The 26,374-nt window shown below is 41.4% G+C and overlaps 1 protein-coding gene across 3 annotated transcripts in view; it reads left to right on the top strand.

The window, feature by feature from the left end:
• Positions 1-26,374, top strand: part of LOC137411246 (sperm flagellar protein 2) — a 135,346-nt gene that overhangs the window by 72,440 nt on the left and 36,532 nt on the right. For all 3 annotated transcript variants that reach the window (XM_068096630.2, XM_078769699.1, XM_078769700.1), the window contains 6 exons: positions 3,343-3,572; positions 10,269-10,375; positions 10,680-10,862; positions 14,834-14,911; positions 22,825-22,992; positions 23,101-23,226. In XM_068096630.2, the coding sequence (XP_067952731.2) occupies positions 3,343-3,572; positions 10,269-10,375; positions 10,680-10,862; positions 14,834-14,911; positions 22,825-22,992; positions 23,101-23,226 (892 nt within the window). The remainder of the gene's footprint in view (positions 1-3,342; positions 3,573-10,268; positions 10,376-10,679; positions 10,863-14,833; positions 14,912-22,824; positions 22,993-23,100; positions 23,227-26,374) is intronic.

Below are 26,374 nucleotides of genomic sequence, written 5' to 3' on the forward strand. Positions count from 1 at the left end.
CCAATCAAGATGAAATTTCTTGAGCATCATCTAGGGATAAATTGGTGGAGAAAAATAATAATGATGACGTCATCGGTCACGTGCTTCGGCCGCCATATTTGTTTTTAACACAAAAGCCTTAACCACTGAAAACACATCCTGGTGATTGCTCTTTGATTCTTTGATCTTTGATCCTGGCGATCTCTGATTGCTCTTTCTTGTTTGATTTTGTGATACTTAAAGAGTATCAATACATAAAACCAACCAACATGTATAAAATGCAATGTGACTTTTATACATTTTTTATGGACATTGCATGTTCATGATAGATCAAAAATCTTTCCAAATGAAACACAAAAGGGCTTGTAACAGGATTTGGAAACAAGCAACAAATCATTTAATAAGAAAAGATGATTTACATATAATATATTTTCTGAAGACAGATCAGGCCGTTTGGACTGTCGATTTGAACAATTTATCACAGAACAGTGAGCACGAGATCAATAATTCGTTTCCATGTTTACTGAAAAGCACGCAGGTATGGTACGGTAATTTGCTTACTAAAATGGTGGCCGGGCACTCCCTTTGGCTATTATACGCTAATTTGGTTGACTGAGTTATCTTGCAGCTCTCTACCACCTTTGAACCTGTCCACCAAATTTCATCCAAATCCATCATTAGCGTTTTGAAATATCCTACTCAAAAACAAACAGACAGATGAAAAATCACTCGTAGAGCAACACTTGGGCAAAAGAGAACAAAGTAGAATGGCACTCAGTAGAAAAGTAGAATGGTAGAGCATGCGTTTGACCTCACAAATAATGGGTGGTTGAATTATGTGACCTTATATGCAAATCGTCTTCAAATTTTAAGTTAATCGGATGAAAATTGACAATTTTCGAAATCTGGATTTTAAATTTTTTTAGTCAATTATGTTGACCTTTTGGCCTATGTTGACTTCAAAATAGTTGGTGGTTGGTTTCAGTAAGCTGATATGCAAATCCTATTCAGATTTCAAGTCAATCGGATGAAAATTGAGGATTTTAGAAATTTGAAAAAAGTGGTTGACCTTTTTTCAACCTATGTTGACCTTGTGACCTATGTTGATCTCAAAAATAGTTGGTGGTTGAATTCAGTTCGCTGATATGAAAATCCTATTCAAATTTCAAGTCAATTGGATAAAAATTGAGGATTTTTAAAAATATGAAAAAAAGTGGTTGACCTTATGCCTATGTTGACCTTTTGACATCAAAAATATATAGGATTTTGTCGGACCACGAACTCTAGCATTTGTTGAAGTTTCGTGACGATCGGTTTAAAATGGTGACCTGTAGGTAGGTAAGTATAAGTGAGCGGGCAGACAACAAACACACACAAACACACACTCAAACCGGAGTGATCAACATACTTGTCAAGAAAAAAAAATTTTGCCTTTGTTTTTTTGGTCCTTTGAATTACCCTTAGGTCAAAAAAATGTTTTTTTTGCCAAGCAACAAACGGATGAAAATGTCACCCGTCCAACTTCGGTGACATAGTTACCTCCGCCACCAAAGGTGGATGGAGCTTATGTTTTCACCCCTATCTGTCTGTTTGTCCGGTTGTCTGTCCGTTTGTGAACAGAATATCTCAAAAAGTTGTGTACAGATTCGGACAAAACTTGGTGGACCAGTTGGGTGTCTGACAAGGATGATTCGATTTGATTTTGGTGAATATCTGAATATGGATTTGGATTTTGGATATGATAATTATTTAATTTTCTAAGTGATTCTTCACCATTGGGAGATTGGGCCAAAAACGATACATAGCAGGACATCTCAAAAAGTTATGGATGGATTTGGACGAAACTTGTTGGACAGGTTGTGTGTGTGACAAGGAAGAATCGATTCCATTTTGATGAGGATCCGGATCCAGTTAGTAGAATTTTTAAAGTGATTCTTCACCATTGAGTGATATGGCCAACCGGGTGGAGGTAAGCTCGCTACTGAGTGCCGTTCTAGTTAATAATGATTTCATGGAAGTAAATAATTGTTTTTGAAGGATTTATCACAGTCTTCCTGGTCACGTCATATGCATTGACTCATTTTATTTTTATGTGATGAGGGGTAAGCAATATGCCTTAGCTTATCATAATCACTTGAATATCGCCCCATTATCAGTGTGCATGCATATACCTGAATTACCTGTAGATTGTATCTCCAGGGTATTTGTAAGACACTGTCTTCCTGAGTCATTTATTGTCATTTACTACATTTATTGTCTTTAAAATTGTCATTTACTACAGAAGCGATTCCACCTTTGCTGTCGTTTTTCTGTCCTTTGTGCTCCTGTATAACATTATTTTACTTTGTACGTACTTTCCTAAGTTCTTCGACTCTCGATCCTTGTTACCTCACTTCAAACAATGTCATCTCATTTGATATACTCAAGTCCAGAAGCCAAACAAAAACCCAAAAATGGGATTCTGTTTGGAGGCCCTTTGGCCATTTGGAGGCCATTTGGGGCAAACTCCTGGGGGGAGTAGTAATGGGGGAGCCGAGCCCCCGATGTGGCAATAAAGCCACCATAACTTACCTTTGGTAAAACCGTGTGCCCACGGTGGCGAGTGGTGCGCGGGCCCTTTGCGCCTTTCGTTGGGCACGACAGGGGACAGGGTCCTTTGAGACTTTGCGTCCATTTCTTCTTTTTTAATATCCTGGGGAAGGGAAGGTGTGCGTTAACACATGGTAACACATGGCTACGGCAACGGGAAGGTACGCGGTGAAAAATAAATAGGAAAAAAAGGAGAAAAAAAAAGGAAAAAATGGGAAAAAGAAAGGAAAAAAAAGAATGGAAAAAAGAAGGAAAAAGAAAAAAAGTAAGAAAAAAAAAGCCTGCTGCAATTCAATGGCTATCATCTCATTAAAGTTCTATAAGCCTTTAATCACCTATTAGTGATGCATGTTAGACATGTACATGTGGATGTTTTTGCCAACTTTTGTGTATCTACACATTATCTTTACCCCTTGATACTTTGTTTGTCAAACTGTTGCCTTTTTGTACTATCCCAAAGTTCCTAGGGATTGGGGGCAATTGTTTTCTTTAATTCAGACTGACAATGAGGTAACAAAACAGACATACTTGTATTACATTTACAGATCTAATTATTGACCTACATAAAGCCAACTGTTGCACAATACAACACTATGAACATTAACATTTATCACAAGCAAGTACCAGGGTGTCGTCGCTAAACGTCATCACGGTTAACGTTTCGTTTTTGTGAATGTTAACGATTTGATTTGAAATTTTCAGCAAATGTGTTTCTATCTGTTCCATTGTGTTTGCTCATTTTAAACTTGTTTTCTTCTTTATGTTCTTCCGCAGTATCAATTTATTGTCGGATGTGATGCACCAGGCAGTTGAGTGTGGAATGAAAATCCCCACTGAACTGTTTTTACACCAAAGGGAATTCTTTTTCAATAGTGATGTAAAGTTGTTTCAAGAAATAGTACCATTATGTATCCATTCTCCTTTGAAGACTGATCACCCCAGCAACTTTCCATTACAGAACTTAATTACAGTTCATCAACACTTTGTTAAATCCTCTCCATCAGGTATGAGGTTTCTTTCATTAAAACAATATCAGATTGTACAAGACTTTGCCTGGAGTCCTTTTCATGATCTCACGTACTTTGAGACTATCTCTAGATATTACAAATATGATTGTGCGATGAAACTAGTGGGGGGAATTGGGTGGGGATGTGGGAGAGTAGGAGGGTGTTGAGCATAAAAGACTCCCTAGGCCCTAGGGCAGCGGTTCGTAACCTGGGGGTCGTTGGGGGTTTTCCGGGGGTCATGAAGGGGTCATAAATAACATCAATTTGATGAGCCCATTTTTAGGAACCTAACAAAGGTACATACCACACACAGTATTTTGTTCACGTATGCGCGTACGTCACGACCCCCAGGTTAAGAACCGCTGCCCTAGGGGAACCTTTAAAGGGTTGAAATTATAAAGAAGACAGAATTCTGAAACACATTTTGATTTTTCAGTACAGAAGTAAAGGCTTATGTTAAGAATGGAACAACAGGAGGGCAGCTACCAAATATACCAACAACAAGGTGGAAGGGTACAGGCAAACAAGTTACAAACAACATCAGCATAAAAACCAAAGTTATGTGTTGAGAGAGGGCAGACTCACCGATCATATATGAGACAAACATGACCATCATTGGCAAACATGACAATTGGCAATAGAAAAGGTGACTAATGGAGTCGAAGTGTGTTTGACTTGAGGAGATCAAAAATGAATGATTACAGGAAAGATTTGACACAGGGAGAGTAAAAAATGGAACCAAAAGGAAACCACCTTTAGAGGCCATTTTTCCCCACAGAGCAGGGGTTGGCCTTTTTGGGCACCGTGGTCCCCTTTTTGAAGCGATGTTTTATGGCCGGATGCCCTTCCTGCCACCAACCCTGTTAGTCGCTCCTTGTGACACACAGGGAATTACTAGTGAATTGGTACTCAATTTGCCGACCCCAGAAGGATGACAGGCCGAGTCAACCCCCCTGGTGTTAATTCAGCGATTGACCGGGATTTGAACCCAGGATCCTAGGATCGCAAGCCGACACCCTAACCGCTAAGCCAACACCAGGCTAAAAGTAAAACAGGGAGAGTAAAAATGAATGGACTATATTGACATGCCAGTTGAGGACTAGACAACAGACAGGGTGAGAAGAGTGACATTGAATAGAAGGTGATAGAGGACTGCCAGACCACCAGCCTGTTTTCGTTGTGAGAGGAGAAGGCCCTGTGCCTCAGTCTTCTGACGATAGACTCAAATTACCCTCAACGCTTTGGATTCCATTGCTTCTGGTAGGTATAGATGGAACCAGTGGCACAAGCTCATAGCAGGGAGATATACCCTATGGCACTGTGGATTAACACCTTTTATGCCATTAGTAGCTGGGTGGGGATGTGGGAGGTTCTCAGTGTACCATGGTTCTCAGTGTACATCTTCTTCCATAAATGACTTATTCCAAGGTGATGAAAAATGTAGGAGGACATATTGAAATTATGGTACCCTTGGACATGTTGTGGCTGTTCTGGATGTACAGATTTTATATGGAGATTTTACTTCATATACCAAATGTGAGCGGAGGTTATGTTTTCACCACTGTCTGTCTGTCTGTTTTGTCTGTGACCAGGATATCTCAAAAAGTTATGAACAGATTCGGACAAGTGTGTGACCAGGAATAAATGATTCCATTTTGTTGAAGATCCGGATCTGGATCCAGATAGGAGAATTTTTTAATTTTTAAAGTGATTCTTCATCTTTCAGAGATGGGCCCAAAAATGATACAGTGTAGCATGACATTTCAATGTGTTGTAGACGAGTTATGACAAAACTGGGTAGATGAGTTGGCTAGGTGACAAGAACATGCCGATTACATTTTGGTTCAGGTCTGGATGCAGATCGGGCCTATCAATGAGATACAAAAGTAAACTGTTCAGCCTGGCAGAGGTATGCGCTCTACTGCTTGCCGTTCTAGTTTGCTTCATGTGTTAGCAATATGAGATTGTCGCATATTTTTGTCTTATCTGTATTAATTGTCTTTCGGTTGGATTTTAACATGCAGCTACTAAAAGGTAATTACATCTATAATGTTGAGAAATTGTATTCCTTGTTTTCTGGCAGCTTGCATGGACGGTTCCCCTGGAAGTCTCAATAGAGAATAATGAAGTTATCAATGCCAGAAACATAACTCATCTTACTATAATTCACCAAATGTCCGTCTGTCTGTCCGTCCGTCCTTTCCCAGGTACCGTAAAAACGGCTGAACCAATCGCAACGATATTTTGGGTGGGTGATCCTGGGACCCCCTGGAGTAAAATAGGCTATATTTTTTTCCAATTTCCAATTTTCCAGTTTTTCCAAACATGATGGAATAATATTTACCGATATGAACAGTGATGTGGCTTTTGTTGAAATTCTACGTACCAGGAGAGAGTAGATCGACTCCTGACGAACTCTTCCTATATAAACATGCGTCTCCGAAGTAACATGGCAGCGTGTGCAAAGCGACTGAGAAACAGGTGTAGCGGCCGCTTCCGTGTTACAGATTCGGCACACACTCTTCACACATAAACGTGCGACTGAGAAAGATGTGTAGCGGCCGCTTCCATTTTGCAGATTTGTCGTGTGCTCTTCCGCATCTCAACGGTTCTGTTGTCATTATCGTCATTCATCGCAAAATACAACTGAATGCAAGTTTAGAATGCAAGTACACGAAAAAAAAAGAAATACAGTTTACCTGAAGAGATATGTTTTTAACACACACAAAAGCAATATGACGTCATTGACCGCCATGAAAATCCGCGAAGTATTTTACGGTATTAAAACTTTACATACTTAGGGCCAAATAAATTTTAAAAACACCAGTTGATCGTCCGGATTTTTAAAAAAAACATGAGGATGAGGCCCTGTTAATTCGATCTTTTTTCAAAATGGGCGCCATGTACTGTTTATATTTTGATGATTTGTGTGTGATATGATTTAACGGATGTTTATATAAATCGTTTAAAATAAAAAAAGCCTTCAATTTCTGATATTTTGCCTTTTCATTTGGGCCTCCCAATTGAAGCCCCGCACATAGGGTGGGTACCGTTGCTCGTTGTTTTAAAGCAGCTGAGAAAATATTCATTATGGAGGAATCAGCTGCATTTCATTTACAATGCTGGTTGTAAAGTCAGACACATTTGTGCTCCCTGCGATGGGGCATTTAATTGATGTCAGAGTCGCAATACGTGTGGAGGGTGAGGGAGTGCCATAATGAACTGGAAGCTCTGGAGACCCAACATGGAGGAACTACTCAGTTTTGACCAGGATGTAACTTGGCTGGGGTATCAGGCTGTTAAAACCAACCATCTATATAATAATACCATAAGGACTCGACTTTGTTATCCCTTTTACGCCGCACCCAGTGACCCGATGCCCACGGCACTAATGCATTTTCCATCTACGAACCGCGCTCTTTGTTTATCACGTACAGCCATACTCGAAAAATCTGAATTCGCCGACTTTGGGACCCAAAAGCATCCGATTATCAGCCGATACGACGCCATCTTACGACACCATCGTATTGGCGTCTGCTGGGCGAAGGCGATGCGAGCCGTCCGCTGATTCGACAGTCGAGTGGTGTGATGGGTGGTGTGAACCAAATGGTCTTTTTATTCCCTTGAACATTTTAAATTAGGATATATAAGGAAACGTCTTTATCGTCATTTTAATAAAGTTAAATGGAGTGACGTTGCGATACTCGGGGTGCGTTGCATAAATCCTCGTAACTCAGAGAGGTGTAGCAGGTGGCGAGACGTAAGGAAGCTTAAAGATAACGAGCTGAAACAGACGAACGATATGTCAATCCCTTTCTACACCGAACGGCAATAAAAGTATGAGATTGGGAAGGCTGCTGCTGTGCTTCTGAGCACTTTGAACAGAGAGGACTGATTGGACTTAACTTAAAGAGAAAAAATTGGAGCTTAACGGAAGAAGAAGATCCCATGAGCGCTCCCCTATGCCATCCATAATGGTACACTCTATCCATACACCACATCCTCCCTTCCGTGGATGTTCCACGGGTTTCGGCTAGTCTATATAATAATAGCTTAAGGACTCGACTTTGTTATCCCTTTTACGCCACACCCAGTGACCCGATGCCCACGGCACTAATGGATTTACGATCTACGAACCACGCTCTTTGTTTGTCACGTACAGCCATACTCGAAAAATCTGAATTAGCCGACGTTGGGGCCCAAAAGCATCCGATTAACTGCCGATACGACGCCATCTTATTGGCGTCTGCTGGGTGAAGGCGAAGCAAGCCGTCCGCTAATTGGACAGTTGAAGGTGACAGCAAGCCGTCCACTGAGTGGAAAATCCAGAGCATGCATTTGTGCCGGTGTCGTCGATCGCGGTGTACGCTAACCTCATCAGGTGGGTTTACCATAATTTCTTCCAACCACGCTCTTTGTTTATCACGTACAGCCATACTCGAAAAATGTGAATTAGTCGACTTTGGGGCCCAAAAGCATCCGATTAACTGCCGATACAACGCCATCGTATTGGCGTCTGCTAGGTGAAGGCGAAGCAAGCCGTCCGCTGATTGGACAGGCGAAGGCGAAAGCAAGCCGTCCACTGAGTGGACAATCCAGAGCATGCATTTGTGACGGTGTCGTCGATCGCGGTGTACGCTAACCTCATCAGGTGGGTTTACCATAATTACCACTGCGCCAGTGTGGCCAGAGTGGTGCTATGCCGATTCCTATTACGAATCCATTCATTTTTCAAAAGTATATCGTAGCGTTGTCATTTAAGTAGATTGCAATAAATACGCTGTTCATATACGCACTCTTCATTCTCATCTTTCTTCCTAACTCTTACTCGGACAAGCAAATCCCCTATGCCATCCATAATGGTACACTCTATCCATACACCACATCCTCCCTTCCGTGGATGTTCCACGGGTTTCGGCTAGTATATATATAAAACTCGAAACTGCCACACAGCAATGCAAAGACCAAATTCAGGGAGAGCTGGCTTGGAAGGCGTGATGAGTTTTGAAGAGCTGGTGAACATTACATCAGCACAGCCTCGGTGTATGGGTGAAAAACCTCATTCTGCCATTTTGATGTTGGAGAAAGAGTTAGAAGTGAAAGAATCGCCAAACATAATTACTGGTGTGTGTTCAAGCCCATATTTCTCTTCACAGGCTTTGTGAGTCATGTTAAGTTCTCTTCATGATTAGTTACTTCATTGGAATGAAGGAAATATATTCTGTGCACAGATATGTAATAATACAGATTGTGCTAATATAAATAGAGACATTTTAAGTTGAACAAGTTATAACATTGCAATCCCAATGGGGATTGGAATTACCCCACGAATACAAAGCAAAAAGTGGGGTAAAGTAATTGGTTAACTTCTGTCTGTACTGTCTACAAACATCAGTCTTTGATCGAGGAACAACTTAATTCCAATTTAATATTATATTTTGAACATGAATCGGAAAAGGAACGTGTAGTTTAGCAGTACGTTGGCTCTGAATTCGTCCCGATTGCGAATGTGCAGAGAAGAGTGAGATAATTGCTTCACTCTGTCTGCCAATCTGGCAGTCAAATGAAAATCATTCCAAAGAAGAAACTTGCTGCTTTTAAGGGCATCATAAAGGACATAAAGAACAGTCATGAATAACGTAATGTAACGTGTTAAATAAGGTGATGTAAAAGACGCAGCATCAACGGCAGTGAACTTTTCAAAAAAAAAAATTTCTATGACCTTGAAAGTCTTTCTTTTTATTATTTTTGTATGCATTGTCAAGGCTCATGAAAGTTCTATAATACAGAACTGATCAGGACACAACATAACAAAAGGAACAGGAGGCGAAGGGGGAAATGCTCACAGCAGGGCGGAGGGAGAAATAGATGGAGACGGACAAACAAGGGACGCAGGTAACCATGAGGGGTAGGGCAAAACACATGGGGTGGACAAGATGGATACAGAAGCAAAATTTTGGGAGAATTGCGATGGCTGCTTGCAATGCCTGCCAATGTGCCTGAGTGAACTGCCAACCTCAACGACACTAACTCTCCGAGGCATCTCTCTGAGAATAACCAGAGAGATATTGATTTTCACAAGCATATGATCAGATGAACCAACTGGAGCAGGGGAAGAGCAGGAGACATTTGCAGGGAAGTTTGTCATCACCACGTCTAGAGGGGAGGATTTGCCACTTGGAGAAATACAGGCAGTTAAACGAAGACAGTTAAAAAATGTACAATTTATTAATTAGTGTTTCCCATATTTTCATAATAAAGGTTTGTTTTGAAGCTTTCATGAAAAAAGCTCAATTGGTAAAAATGGTATGGTCTGGACAAATACACTGAAGCTCAATTGTAAATAAATAAAGACAGACGCATTAAAAAAAACGGGCCTTCTTGTGCTTGACGCGCTGCGGTTGAACTATAAGGGCTATCTATAGTCGCTATGACTTTGCCCTTTCACATTTTGACCCAATTTTTTTTTCTCCATATTGTCATAATAAAGGTTTGTTGAAAATTTGATGACAAAAGCTCAAAAAAAAGGTTATGGCCTGGGCCGACACACACAATTGTAAAACCATGTCCCCCGCTCCGCTGTGTTTGGACGGCCTAATAAAGAATCTTCAAACCAAATATAATCATTGTGACAATTTCAGAGTCCAATTTAATCTTCGGGCTCATTATTTCCTATTCCCTGTCTTATTGCAGGTTTCATATCAAAGAAAACTTTTGTGGAGATCTTCCATAATCTTTTGGAACAATTTGAAAGAAATAATATTCTACCAGAAGGCTGGGAAAATGTGAACATCAGCAAGGTATGTTACAGCAACCTCATTCACCTTATTTTTTTAAATAAATGGTACTTGGAGGAACTTCGATTGAATTTTCACTCGCCGAGAACCCCTTACGGCCAGAATAATGTCCCCAGGATTGGCGTATTTTATAAGACTTTGTAACACCCCTTCCCACTGGGATCAGCGCTATACAATACACATTCACATAGAGTTGGGATCGTCCCCACACCCTGAACTTGTAGAACCATGAATTTTCTTTACCCTCTAAAAACTTCCATTGCGCAGCTCAATTTTTAGAAATGAAATATGTTCATTTTTCACACAGATTGAAATCCTGTGCACTGCTCTATCTGCCGGAACAGAGTTCATTAACTGGAGAAAGTTTTTGGTTGCTGTAGCAGAGATATTCCCCACCCCTTCCTTATTACAACTCATGGAAAGTCTTGCCAACTTCAGCTTGTTTGATGAGCACAACGTTGGTTGTGTAACACAAGAAGAGTTTGAAAATGTAAGTGTTTTTTTTAATCTAACGTTGTCATATTGTATTTTAATCACTCAATGGTTATTGCTCCTTCACAGGAATCATAGCATAGTGATGCTGTTACAATGGATGGCTGCATTTCATTATTGATGAATATTTATATCGTTAGTCTTTCCATTGTCCAGTACAGCACAAGAAATGTAGTTCCCCAAGTTGATATCTGTTTAAGGGGCTATCAATTTTATTTCTCTCTCTCTCTCTCTCTCTCTCCCTCTCTCCGTCTCTCTCTCTCTCTCTCTCTCTCTCCCCCTCTCTCTCTCCCTCTCTCTCTCTTCCTCTCTCTCTTCCTCTCTCTCTTCCTCTCTCTCTTCCTCTCTCTCTTACTCTCTCTCTTACTCTCTCTCTTACTCTCTCTCTTACTCTCTCTCTTACTCTCTCTCTTACTCTCTCTCTTACTCTCTCTCTTACTCTCTTACTCTCTCTCTTACTCTCTCTCTTACTCTCTCTCTTACTCTCTCTCTTACTCTCTCTCTTACTCTCTCTCTTACTCTCTTACTCTCTCTCTTACTCTCTTTCTCTCTTACTCTCTCTCTTACTCTCTCTCTTACTCTCTCTCTTACTCTCTCTCTTACTCTCTCTCTTACTCTCTCTCTTACTCTCTCTCTTACTCTCTCTCTTACTCTCTCTCTTACTCTCTCTCTTACTCTCTCTCTTACTCTCTCTCTTACTCTCTCTCTTCCTCTCTCTCTTACTCTCTCCCTTCCTCTCTCTACAAGAACGAGGCTCATGGAAGAGCAAGGTTGATCTGACAGTGGGGTAGCAGGGTAACAATTGGGCGCAATCAGCATGGGAACGTTGTTGTTGTTTTATATGCAGCCCATGGCTCCTGCTTGCGTCATTTTCTGGAAGCGTGGCTGTGCCACTGATGCTCTTGTTACCAGTAAGCTGGTACTCATTTTTCCGACCTCGGACGAATGACAGGCTGAGACAACCCACCTGGTGTTGTTTTGACGGCACGCAGGGGCTCGAACTCAAGACCCTAAGATTTTAAAGCCAGCCACCTCAACCGTTAAGCTAACACCAGGCATAGCAAAGGAATGAACCAACAGGGAAATTAAGAGAGAGGATGGCAGGAAATACAGAAACTAGCAAGTATGGGGTAGGGTTAGGAAGGGTTAATTGGGGTAATAAAGACCATGGGGAGAGTACAGGCGTGTTGATGCCAATGTGCCAGTGATGGCTTTGTGATAAGCTGTTATTCTAACGATTTACCACATATAGTTGTTGGAGGACCTTTTGTATACCTGCCTGGCATTTTGGAGGATGGAACACATTTTCCTGAGGAAGATGGTGCTACTTGCCATACATCCAGAACCACCTCTATTTGGAAGAGAGAATGGGCTGCAGCTTACTTAGACGAATGCTTATCTAGATGTCTTACTGAACTGCATTAAAATGCCAAACTGAACCGCTTCCTTCAGACACGGGTGCGATTTTTGATATGAAAGAGGCGAACCCAAGAAACGAATGAAACCCATTATAATTACCCTTTAGAATTACCCTTTAGATTAGAACCCATTAGAATTACCCTTCAGAACCCATTAGAATTACCCTTCAGAACCCATTAGAATTACCCTTTAGAACCCTTCAAAATTACCCATTGGAACCTTTTATAATTACCCTTTAGAACCCTTTAGAATTACCCTTTAGAACTCTTTAGAATTACCCATTGGAACCCTTTAGAATTACCCTTTAGAACCCTTTGGAATTACCTTTTGGAACCCTCTAGAACAGGGGTCGGCAACCTTTTTGACATGAAGTGCCAGTTTGAAATGTTCTTGTTAATTAGTGTGCCGTATCAACATTAAGTTTAACATTAAGTTTAATTTTGACACCACATCAAAAAAATATTTCCAACAGACATGGAATTTTATTCCATCCATATCGGCTACATGCATAGCAACAACATTTTAAAGAAACATTTACCGAACATCTACCGAACCTGAACCGCTTCACTGCAATTCCTGTGGGAAATGTGAGCGGGGGGCCGTACCGTCAATCAAACTAAACAAGCATTCTGAGTATTGCGCTGCAATACATGTCCCCTACCGGCATTGGGTAGCAGTGTCATAGAAGACAGCATTATGACTCACCGCACTCCAAATTATAGTCCGGAAAACTGTTGGGGAAATTCCCACAGTTCAAAGTGCCATAACTTTGTCAAAAATGATCGAAACGTCGTGAAGTTGGAACTTGATCTGTAACTTGTCATGACGAAACCATGTACCTAGTTTGAGATCATTAGCATTAAGAGTTTAGAAAAAAAAGTCCGGAAAGCTGTTCTTTGCGTGACGGACTGACGGATCGACAGACTGACAGACGGAGGGACGGAGTGCAAACCTATAGTTCCCTACGGTGTACACCGGTAGGGGACTAATAAGACAGGCCGCGTGTTACGAGAAAAACTACTACCCCCATTTTCCTTACTACCACCCCATAAAAAACTCAAAATAATGACGAGATCAATATTAAAACGCAGAAGGCAGCCTGAATGATAACAAAGAATGGAGATGCAACCGCTGACCACCGGATGTTAACAGCACAGCCGCTCTTACAGCACCTCAGGTTGCCGCGAACGGCATATCGGAAGGCACCAAGCCTGCATCTCCTGTTTTATATCTGCGATTATTATACAATTCAGAATAATGATGATTAATAATATTAAAACTCAGAAACCAGTCCAAATAATAATAATGATTGGAGATGCAGCGTCGGACCATCTCCTGTGAACAACACCACTGTTCTTACAGCACATCCGGTTGCCGCGAATATTGTGTTTGAATGCGCCAGGCTGGCATCTCATGTTGTGCATCTTTGATTATTATTCCAGTAATAGAATTTGGAATTGGAATGGTGACTCTGCTCTGATCCATCTACCTCATCGCCCTGCACACTCACACCGGAATACTGTTATAGTGCAACACGCGCAACAGCCAATGGCTGTTCAATAGGTGATTTGGCATGCAGCGGAGAGGGCACTGCTTTCGCCAGTGTGCCAATGACTACGCTGCCGCGTGCCAATGGTGGCATGCGTGCCTAAGGTTGCTGACCCCTGCTCTAGAATTACCCTTTAGAACCACTTATAATTACCCGTTAGAACTCCAAAGGAGTAAAGGGTTAAGAAGGTCCCTCTTCTTCATTATTCGATGGATGGACGGACATAGCTAAATATCGAAGGGGTTTCACTGCTTAAAAAAATGATTTGATATATGATCAGGAATAACACGTTGTGAAAACTTGCCCACTCTACTCAAAATTTACTCAAAATTTTAGAACAAGAAAAATAATCATTTGGTGTATTTGCTTTTCTTATTGTTGATGTCTGTTCAGTTGTATAAGGTTGTTTGGTGCTGGAACCCTTGCCACGATTGTGGCAATTCGAAAAATTCATGATCATGCACTGATTTTGATTTGCAGCCTTCCTGATCATTCCACTTGCGCCATTCATCCCGAATTTCTCTGTCACATCCCAGCTCGAACCTGGTCAATTATTTTGGGGGGCATACGGGACGGTGGTGGTTGCTTCGTCAATCCTCTGAATTGTGCTTGTGATAACTTCTCAAAGAGGTGTTACGATCCAAGGTCATTTTGAAAAACACATCGAGAATGTGTGATCGATTCTGATGCTTAACATATGTGACATGAATAAAGTTTGTCACTGGTACTATGGCTATTAGTATTACCTTGGTGGGGTTGCAGAACCTTTGGGATATTCCTCATATAATCGCTGCACATTTTGTGCCCTGAGGGTAGTAATGTGGCTTTGTGTTCTAAGGCCTTGAGGGCACTTGTATTTGTTCATTACTTATGTAGTTTTTTTCATGTTGTGGGATGATACATTTTCACCTCTTCATGATAATAGACTGTATGATATTTTTATTTATTCAGACTTCTTGAAACTTCTATCTCAGTTGAATATAGTATCCTCTTTTCTGCAGATTCAGTGTTGGTTTGAAGACATTTATCGTGGCCAAATTAATCCAGAGATGGGTGATAATACCAGCAATATAAAACAGGTACTTTATTTTGATTCACTCTGTGCATTGCATTAACCTGTATTCGGCTTCCAGTGAGGTTCCCACTGGAAATGTATTGTTAATATTGTAAGGATTATTATTATTCTCACACATTTTGTGGAAAGGATTCTGAGAAAACTGTTATAACTATCTCTATGAAACTTTAACTCATTATAGATACCAATGAAACTTCGTGCATCATGAATTTTGTTTTTACAATTTTGACTTACATTTGCTGCCATTGCTTATGACGTCATAAACTTTAAACATCTTCTTCTCCAGAACTGCTGAACGGATCAATATGAAATTTTACAAAAATGATCGCCAAGCCATGGGGATAAAAGTTTGCAAAAACAAAAACGTCATCGGTCATGTGGTTTGGCTGCTATCTTGAATTTAAGCAAGCAAACAATTAAATAAGCTTTTCTGGAGTACCTCTTAACGGATCAATGCAAAATGTCATACATATGATACAATTACTGATGTGGGAAAAAATATTTGTAAACTATGACGTCATCAGTCACGTGATGGCGGTCATCTTGGAAAAAAGGAAAACCTTTAAATATATTTTTCTCCAGAACTACTTAATGAATCAATACGAAATTTCATATATATACACAGCGTGTATGTACATATATATTACCCGGTAGGTATACTCGGGTATACAAATTAATCGGGGTTCTTCACTGGAATAATTTCGCTGTCAAGTCACGAAGTTGTGTTTTTGGAATTTTAATCAACACTTTGCAAAACAAAGTCACCGTCACACTGTAGTAACTTTACAAAGCAAAATAGTTGAGAAATGTACAATAGCAAAAGACAACAGTCAGAAATGGCAAAGACAAAAAAATGGTGAATGGCAAGACCTACGTGTCGTATCTCGTAACAAAATCAGCGTTACGCTCTTCCACAGATCTCCCCCATCGGTCTGGCCCAGTGTTTCCCAACTTTTTTTCGCTATGTGGCCCAACTGGCTTTTGACCTGACATGTCATGGCCCAGTGGGGATCATATAAATTTTTTGAAACCAAAGAAATGTCAATAAGAACCACAACTTAATTCAACTTAGACTTTTAGAGTATTTAACCCTTTGAGTACGGGATTTTTTGAGTCTAAAAAATACCCCCGGTACGGGATTAATTTGGCATTTTGGTACGGGAATGCAACCACGTACTGACGATCTATTTATAGGTATAGTCGATGACATGTAGTAACGTCATCCGTACACAAAACTTTTTCGCGGGTTGCGGCACTGGACATCATCCGTACTCAAAGGGTTAATGGAACAATATTTCTCATTTGAACAATTTATTTGTGAAATGAATTAATGTAAGTGAAGTAAAGCAAATTTATTTGTGACAAAGGGTATTGCGAGAAATTTTGAGAACAGAACATCAAGAAAATCAATTGAAAAAGCAAATGAACACTTCCGACTTCAAGGCTTTTCCATAAAACACAAATATTTATTTTAAATTAAGAAATGAAACTCTATTAAAACATTGCAATAATAACCAGGAAAATAAAAAACATTTGAAAACTCATCTCCAGGGTGCTTTGCTTGTGGGCTGTAACACAAAACATTGCAGTATCTGCCAATTGAAAAAAAACGCAAACCAGTTTAACCTAAAGCTACTTTATTGAGAGATGTTCTCCTGAATTTTCTGCACCAGTTTCCAAATCCTAGGTTCTGTTGTAGAAAGCGCACATCTAAGATCTGCCTCACATTCAAGGCGGTTCCGAGCCTTTGTCTTTAGCTGCACCAACGTTGAGAAGCCTGATTCACAAAGATAAGTTGTTGCAAAGGGCAGGAGTTTCCGAAGGCATTCCTTTGCAATGTTGGGGTAGCATTCCATCATTTTTGGCCAAAACTCAGAGATAGAGGAAGCTTCAAAGACATCTCTGCATCCAGAATCATTTTGAAATTCAATCAGTTCATCTTGCAGGTCATTCTGGACGTCACTGACTTTAACAAGAAAAGGTGTTGGCTTAGCGGTTAGGGTGCCGGATTGGGATCTTAGGATCCTGGGTTCGAATCCCGGTCGATCGCTGAATTAACGCCAGGGGGGTTGACTCAGCCTGTCATCCTTCCTAGGTCGGCAAATTGAGTACCAGCTTGCTGGGATGAATGATCACGGTGTGTACCCCGATTTAGAATAGGTACACCTTATCCCTGTGCATTGTAAGAGCGTGACCAAGGGTTGGCGTCAGGAAGGGCATCCGGCCATAAAAACATTGCCTCAAACAGGGAACCATGATTGTCATGGGGCCTGCAAGGCTAACCCCCGCTCTAGCGCAAGGCTAACCCCCGCTCTAGCGGGGAAAATGGCCTTAAAACGATCATTCATTCATTCATTCATGAGCGCCAGTCCTTCTCTCCCAATTTCTGGAAAGTACTGCAGAAATTCTTCTCGGAGACAGCTGAGGTGTGTCACAACATCCTTTGCAACGCCAGGATCCAATGCCTCATTAATAGTGATTTCTGAAAGAGATTCAAACATGATAAAATTCCCTTCCTCAGCCTTTCGTTTCCAGTTTTCAAGCTTCTGTATAAATGCACTGAGAGTGTCAATGGACTGAATGATGGTTGTTCCCTTCCCTTGCAGCTTTAGATTCAGTCTGTTCAGTTGATCAAAAATATCCACAAGGTATGTGAGGTGAAAGACCCACAGCTTTTCATGGAAGGAAGCTTAAAGTTTGTGCTTTTCTTGCATCTGTAGGAAACTCTGCATCTCTTCTCGGAGTTCAAACACTCGTGCCACAACATTTCCTTTTTATAGCCAACGCACCTTGGTGTACTGGTGTAGTAAAGCAGGTTCTTATGCTCTGAATCCATTTCTCTGCACAATTGCTTGAACAGTCGGGAATTCAAAGCACTGCTTTTCACGTAGTTCACAATTTTGATGACTTGTTCAAGAACATCCTGAAGATGAGATGGAAGGGTTTTTGAAGCAAGAGCTTGCCGATAAATCAGACAATGAACAGAAATGATGCCTGGAGATAGATTTCGAACAAGCGCTTGGAAGCCACTTTTTGCTTCTGGCATAGCTGGGGCACTATCGGTGCACACTCCACAGAGATTGTGCCAGTTCAGTTCCTCATGGTCAAAGAACTCTGTTACTTTTTCCATCACATCCACAGCTCTGGTATTTCTTTCGAGAGAACGGCAGAATAAGAATTCTTCCTTGATGGAATCACCCTTCACATACCGAACGCAGGCAAGAAGCTGGGAACAGGATGAAACATCTGTGGATTCATCCAACTGAATTGAGAACAATCCAAATGCAGCGTCTTTGATTTCAGCAATCACCTGTTCTTTTATGTTGCTAGACAAGTCAGCAATCCTCCTTTGAACTGTATTATTTGACAGAGAAGTTTTGTTGAACTTTTTTTCAGCTTCTTCTCCAAGCAGAATCCTATACTAGCACATGGCTTCAGAGCACATGGCTTGAACAGAGTATCTCCGACTGTGTGAGGTTTCTTCTGTTGCGCAATGAGGAGGCTGACGGCATAAGAAGCCTCCGTAAGACGCTTGCTTTGCTGAAATAATGTTCCACTTTGATCCAAGCGCTGGCGCTTCACGTTCTCTTCCATTCGCTTGAAGAAGTCCACATCCTTATGTTGATGATGTGGATGAATCTTCTCCAAATGGAGCTTCAACTTCGATGGCCGCAATGACTGATTTCCGAGAACTTTCTGGCACAGGACGCATTGTCCCTTTAATTATCCATCATCATGTAAGGATGTGAATCCAAACTTTATGTATTGCTCATCATATCCTCGTTTTGTCATTTCAGAAGGGTTTCTGGGGGGGGGGAAAAAAAGGAAAAATATAAAAAAACAAGACTAAAAAAATATGCAGGGAATAGTGGGTGGCTACCACTGGCCACCACCAACACACACAGAATTGAACTCTTGTTTTAGGCCTTGTGCATGAAAAGATTATATTATTTGGGCAAATATTGGGCAGTCTCTGTGGCCCACCTGGAAAACGTGCTATGGCCCACTGATTGGGAACCCATGGTCTAGCCTCACATGCGCCTGCGTATACCAGCTTCACGAACAATGGCAGACACTTTTCTCTCTCGAACATGAAGCCCCCACAATCCCTCATGGCTCACGTACTTCCGCTGCCAAACCCCGTGGCCCATTAACTCCCGTGGGATTATGCTATCTGCCTGTGCGGAATTATCGGTGTTTTAACACCACCCAGTTACATGTACATCTGTATATATATATATATATATATATATATATATATATATATATATATATATATATATATATATATATATATATATATATATATATATACATACATATATATATTGTTACGGTTCTCCGCCGCCCTACTTCCCCTTACCAAGGGGGGATTAATCCCCTTGTTCTTTCTGTGCTTGGCGGAACCGAGACTTGAAATGTCTCTTCCGGGCAAAACGCAAAGTAGGGTTTCGGGACCAAGTCTCGCTCGTACCTAAATCCCTGCGCCACCACGGAAGTGAGGAAGCAAGCCTCGCACGAGCCACGTGTGGTTTGGGTATGCCGAGCGGATTGAGTACCACGTGGTCCATGCAGTTTAGGTAGTGGAACCCGATTCGAGCGGTTCTATTCGTACCACGCTTAGCCAAAGAGGAAATCACAAGAACGATGGAATGGAAAAGGAAGAATACAGGTTTAATTATTCCCACACGTATATACAATGATCGGGACGCAGAGACACAGAGCAGCACTTAGACAGTCTTATCTTATCGCCCAGACTCGGGCCCGTCACACTCACACAGGGAATTGCAGATGGGTCGAGGTTCCAGCCAGACGCGTCAACGTGGTCGTCCAGGAACGGCCCCGTCCGGCTCTCCACGGTCCCAGCACGTCCCGCGAAGATGGCAGCAGGCGGTGGAAGGAACCTCGTAGCGCGTCTCTAGAACAAAGGCAGCCGATGAGGTGGAACGGCAAATGCTCGTCTCTCAGCGCGGCTGATGGTTACACAGCCGTTATCACTCGCGCGACTTAATGCACTGTATGCAGATCGGCCTCCAACTCAACCGAGCGTCACTTTATAATAGCGCGTATTCTGGTTCATGCGCGTCTTTCTTCACCCGCGTATCTCTCACAGTCCTTGGACGCTCTCAACTCCTGCTCGTCAACGATTCCTCCGGGTTGGTCAGTGCGCGCGAGTTCTTCCTGGGCAGCAGTCCTTCACTTCAGTCCTCTCGTGGGCTTTGTGCAACGCTTATATAGATACGCCCCCGAACCTGCTCGAACCCTCTCGAACCTTCTTACCACGCCCTGTGACGCAGTGCTGCCGTCACCACCTCTGTGCCCTGATTGGCGGCTCGTGCTTACCGTCAGCGCCTCTGCCGCCCTCATTCGGCTCCGCCCCGACCCTCCTAGGCCTGCCTCGTGTTAATTCCCCCAAAATGAACCAAAGTCAGCGCAAAGGGGCATGAGGCTAGGGAGGCTGGAAAGTCGGTAGAAGTAGGACCTATTCTCCTGACTCTACTCAACGCAGAACTAACATAGGAAAAGGACTAAGCTCACAAACACTAAGAGATAACTATACTATCGCGAGGCTACATGTTGCTTGTGTGACTAACTATGAGGGGGAAATTTTAACCTTTATTATACTGACTGTACAAAACTCAAAACCGCAACAATATGTCTGAGATGTGCCTGCCAAGGAGATCTCCTTGTGCATTTATGGCATTTCCTTGTGAATATATATCTTGTGCCAGGGCCAAATTTGAGTGTTGTTGGCAACAGGGGTACTATGGGCCAAAATCCCAAGGGTGGGGTGAGAGGATGTAGGACAGAGAGCACAAAAAACAATGTTTGTTTATTCATATTACCTTTGCTGAATTTGTATTTGTTTGAATCTCCATGAGTTCGTTGGAGGGGGGAGGGGGAACGGGGGAGGGGGAAGTGTGTGGAGGGGCATAAATTCTCTATCTAAATGTGTACCATGTAGCGCCACATAGTGGTGGTGGCAATGGGTATTACAATTCACTTTTTTACCTGGGCAATGCTGAGGTTAAAGCACTCTTCGCACGGGTACATTAATTTTGGCAAACAGGACGACTAATTGGTCCGTCAACGAAGTGACGTGTAGGCTCCGTTCGTATGTATTAAAGGGAAGCCGATGCTGTTATTACATGATGAAGAGTGGTTATCTGATTTGGCATTCCTCATCGACCTTACTACCTATCTCAATGACTTGAACGTCAAGTTGCAGAAAAGACGCCAACTGATTTACGAGTTGCCCAACTACATTAAATATTTTCAAAACAAACTGCGGGTTGTGGCAAACGCAGCTACAGCGAGACAACACTTCCCACTTCCGAACACTTCTCAAAGTCCTCGGGAATGGACTCCAAGGCCAAGGAAAAAGATTTGCTGATGAGATTGATGGCTTGATCCAGGAATTCCGATAATGTTTTGCTGATTTCAGAAGCGAATAAACCACCTTGAGCTTCTTCTCTGCACCATTCCATGTTGATGCTGAAGGTGCTCCAGCTCATGTACATATGCAGCTGATATAACTTCAAGAGGACCTTGATTTGAAGTTTCAAGATGTTCATATTCAGGACTTTTATAGCAAATACTTCCCAAGGGACAAATATCCTAGTCTAACCTGGTGTTGGCTTAGCGGTTAGGGTGCCGGCTTGGGATCCCAGGATCCTGGTTTCGAATCCCGGCCGATCGCTGAATTAACGCCAGGGGGGTTGACTCAGCCTGTCATCCTTCCGAGGTCGGCAAATTGAGTACCAGCTTGCTGGGATGAATGATCACGGTGTGTACCCCGATTTAGAATAGATACACTGTATCACTGCGCATCGTAAGAGGCGACCAAGGGTTGGCGTCAGGAAGGGCATCCGGCCATAAAAAAAACATTGCCTCAAACAGGGAACCATGATTGTCGTGGGGCCCGCAAGGCTAACCCCTGCTCTAGCGGGGAAAATGGCCTTAAAACGATCATTCATTCATTCATTATTCAACGGCATTTGCACTGAAAAATATTTCACAGTTCGGCAACACTTGTGCATGCGAGCAGCTCTTCTCCTCAATTAAGTTCATTGAGTCCTCTACAGATTGTTCATGAAGGCAACACTTCAACCACAGATCCAGGCTCACCCACGGCCATCCAGGGAGTTACCTGAGAGTCATAACTTCAGACATCTCTCCAAATCTTGAACCACTCATGAAAGACATCCAAACTCAGGTATCTCTCTAAACTCAATTAGAGATGTGTTTCATAAATTTGGAAGTCTCTGCTTAGACTCGCATATCCCTGACAATGATGGTGTTTCAATTTTCCATCCGCTTTCTGAAGCACTGTGAGTTCAGGTTTGCACTTTTGGTTGCAATTGGTCGAAATTTCCAGGTTTTCCTCCCTAAATTCTTTTCTGGTTTGCTGAAGTTCAGTAAAATATCACTGGTGCCTCTTGAATTGCGAGTGTTGTCCATTGTACCTACTACACCTGCTCATGCGCCAAGATAACATTATTTTGATACCTTTCAAATTGTGGGGGTCCTTCTCGGGAATGCGGCCGCAGGCACATACGAAAATCTTAGTGTGGCCCATGACTCGAAGAAGGTTGCCCATGCCTGGTCTGGAGTACTATTGGTGTGGCAAAAAATCCCCATGCTCATGACAGTATGCATCATCAGGACATGGTTTGTGTGTTATGTTGTACTTTCAATGTCACTTGGGTGCATGATTCATAAAATATTATGTAAATGTATGAACGCTTTTTGAAGTCATTCTCTAAGGCTCGCTTTCTCATTTGATTAAATCGTATTTTACTGCAGAGATCACCATTTTGATGCACTGCATCAATTTTGATGTTGAAATGGATTGCTTTTAACTGCAGAAGATAAATGTTGACCTCGTTTTTGTTTTATTCCCATTGCTCGTGACAGACTCTGTTTCATATTTTCATGGAAAGAAAGGACGATGTACCGGTTCTCCATTACATTGACTTTCTCCTATATTTTGCTGCCAGTGTGGATTCATTTGAAGGTTTTTACAGAGCACTTTCACTCACAATAGGACAACCTTTGCTGAATGAAGAAAACATATTGAATGATGTAAGTGAAAATTACACAAATTATTTTCCCCTTTGATAATGGTTTGTAGTTATTTTGGCAATCTTCAGAATCTTTAAGCAATGTGGAAAACATTGTTTCCATCATCAGGAAATAATTCAGTCATTGGAGATACCAGTTGAAAAATTGACAAAGGTTTTCTGTCATGGAGGAATCGGATTGGACAACAATCAGAGCTTTTTGTGCAACACGGATTCTGCTCCAAGATATCCTTCAGTAAGATATCTATAAATATAAGAGAGATGTTTGTGTGTGTGTGTGTGTGTGTGTGTGTGTGTGTGTGTGTGTGTGTGTGTGTGTGTGTGTGTGTCGCCATTTTTCTCAGAGATGACAACAGATCTTCGTCAAACTTTTAGAGGTTCATCGGTGAGTGTCAGGGAGTGTTTTTGAAAATTTGGGGAAAAAAGTAGACTTGTTTGGGATTTTTTTTATTGCTCTATAAGTGCCTAAGTCTTTGTAGCTACATGAAAAGTAATATTAAATTGTTCCCGACCCCATTCCTTCGTGGGTGTAGGGAAGTGTTGCTGGGAGACTCTCCCGCAAAACCATAGAAGAAAAAAAAAGAAGTGATTTCTTCAAAATGCCAACAGGATTAGAACAGCAATGGGCAACGCTGGGTCACCTGCTAGTGTTACATATAATTAGTGAACCTTTTTCTGTTACCACACTTTTGTCCTTTGATAAGCAATTGCAACAGCTCTTGCTAATCAGCAAAGCCTTTTGTAAGCTGATAATTTAAACTTTCTTTCCAATGTCCACAGCAAAGTGCTCTCATGTGAAAAACGATTCCAAGCAATATAGGTGGTGATGAGTTCTGAAATTAATTGCAAGAAGTTTTTTTAACGGATAACTTGACCAGTTTCCACCAGAAAAGATTATCACGGCAGGCTTAAAAATAGCTTGCCAAAAGACCATTTATTACTACCAGAGAGAAAAACGGGAGAGAATTGAAACCCAGGTTTTTTTTTTGGTTTTTTTTCTTCAAGCTTATTTTAAAATTCAAATAAAAATCCATATGAAACCTACTTTTAAAACATGTTCTCCCGTGTTTGCTAACCAAGCGAGATCAGCAGAGAGGAGCTAGCGGGTCTGGCTCGGATTGCTGAATAATTATTTATTTATAAACTTTTGCACATTATTGCAATCATGAACTTTCACCCAAATTCATTAACATGAAAAATAATCAGTTCTTAAACAAATGATGGCATAAAATACTATGCACAAGGAAGTTCTTGACACAGAAAATGACAAACACTCAAGAAAGACCCCAAATGGAATTAAAGGCCACAAAAACCCAATGATTAGCCATTATTCTTACAAGCAACGGTACCTGCCCTATGGGCTGGGCTTCAATTGGGAAGCCCAAATGAAAAGGCAAAATATCAGAAATTGAAGGCTTTTTTTATTTTAAACGATTCATATCAACATCCGTTGAATCATATCACACGCAAATAATCAAAATCTAAGCAGTACATGGCGCCCATTCTGAAAAAAGATTGAATTCTGTAAAACGGAAGCGACCGCTACACGTCTTTCTCAGTCGCACGTTCATGTGTGAAGAGTGTGCGCCGAATCTGTAACACGGAAGTGGCCGCTACACCTGTTTCTCAGTCGCTTTGCACACGCTGCCATGTTACTTTGGAGCCGCACGTTTATATAGGAAGAGTTCGTCAGGAGTCGATCTACTCTCTCCTGGTACGTAGAATAAACAGTATTTGTAGAATTTCAACAAAAGCCACATCACTGTTCATATCGGTAAATATTATTCCATCGTGTTTGGAAAAACTGGAAAATTGGAAAACTTGGAAAAATTGGAAAAACAATATAGCCTATTTTACTCCCAGGGGTCCCAGGAATACCCACCCAAAATATCGTTGCGATCGGTTGAGCCGTTTTTGCGGTAACTTCGAACGGACAGACGGGCATTTGGTGAATTATAGTAAGATTTATAACTTCGGCTGGAAGGTGACGTTTTTTTGTCTCTACAAAAGCAAGGCTCATGAAAGAGCAGAGTTAAGTTGACTTCCTGACTTGTCATCTTGATACTCTTCACATTGTCATAGATTAACTGGCTGGACCAGCAAACGTTTGTCTTCTAGATTATTCGACACAGAGTTCAAGGTTCGAGTTCACAGAACACAGAGTTCTGCATTTGGTTGAGTAAGAAATATTTAATTACCCTGCGCTCGCAAATCGAAAAGCAGGGTTAGACATTCGGCTGCGTATGTGCGTCTGCATTTATAAAATTCATTTTCTCGGCAACCGTTGGTCCGATTGACACAAAATTTTACCATAGGAGCGCCTCCGCCTGTATAATTTTTTTTCATAAATATGATGTCATCTTGGAAAAACGTTTCACCTCTCTATCTCCGAAACCACTCAATGGGAAAAATGAAACAAGGCTCATTGTCAAGTACTCCCCATGGAGAATAAGATATGTTAATGATGATGTCATTGGTGCCTTCATTATGACGTCATAATTCTACAAGTACAACACTTTATCCGATCAGTATGAATTTTATTTCTCTGCAACTGTTGGTCTGATGGACACGAATTTTTCACCATAGGAGCAACTCCTCCTGTAGAATATTTTAATGATAATTATGACGTCGTAGGTGACGTGATACAGGCGCCATCTTGGAAAAAAAACAAAAAACGTTGTACCTCTATATCTCCAAAACTGCTTCATGGAAAAAAAAAAAACGTGGCTCATTGTAAAGAACTCCGCATGGGGAATAAGTGTTGTTAATGATGACGTCATTGGTGCCTTCATTATGGCATCATAATTCGACAGGGACAACACTTCGTTTGATCAGTTTGAAATTTCTTGAGCGTGATCTACGCAACAATTATATTAGAGAATATAAATTTATGATGTCATCGCTCACGTGGTCTGGCAGCCATATTGGATTAAAGTAGAAAACCCTTCAAAAACAGAAGAGTTGGCTTGCACCAAGTTGACTGGGCAGGGTAAGTATTCTATGAATACCATCTAGTTAATTACGTAAGACAAACTTAATTATGTAAGATAGCATCGATAACATCAGACATGAAACAAACCACATATTTACATTATAATTTACGAATATGCATGGGGGCCTTGTACACACCTTAACAATTTTGCTGCAACGACCAGCCATTATAATAACCAGTTACATTGTGATGACCCATTAGCACATTGATACAATGAATAGTAAAATGAGACAATGATGATTGAACATACCAGCACAGAGATAATGAATAATTTCCATTTTATAAGCCCATTGCAAAATTGTATGGACGTCCTCTTGCCAGGTGCATAAGGCTGCTGAGGCAGTTTCATTGGCTAGGGGGGCACAATCCAGAACAGGTCGCACAATTCAAA

This window comes from Myxine glutinosa, chromosome 1 (genome assembly GCF_964187855.1).
Source record: "Myxine glutinosa chromosome 1, kmMyxGlut1.1, whole genome shotgun sequence".
NCBI lineage: Eukaryota > Metazoa > Chordata > Myxini > Myxiniformes > Myxinidae > Myxine > Myxine glutinosa.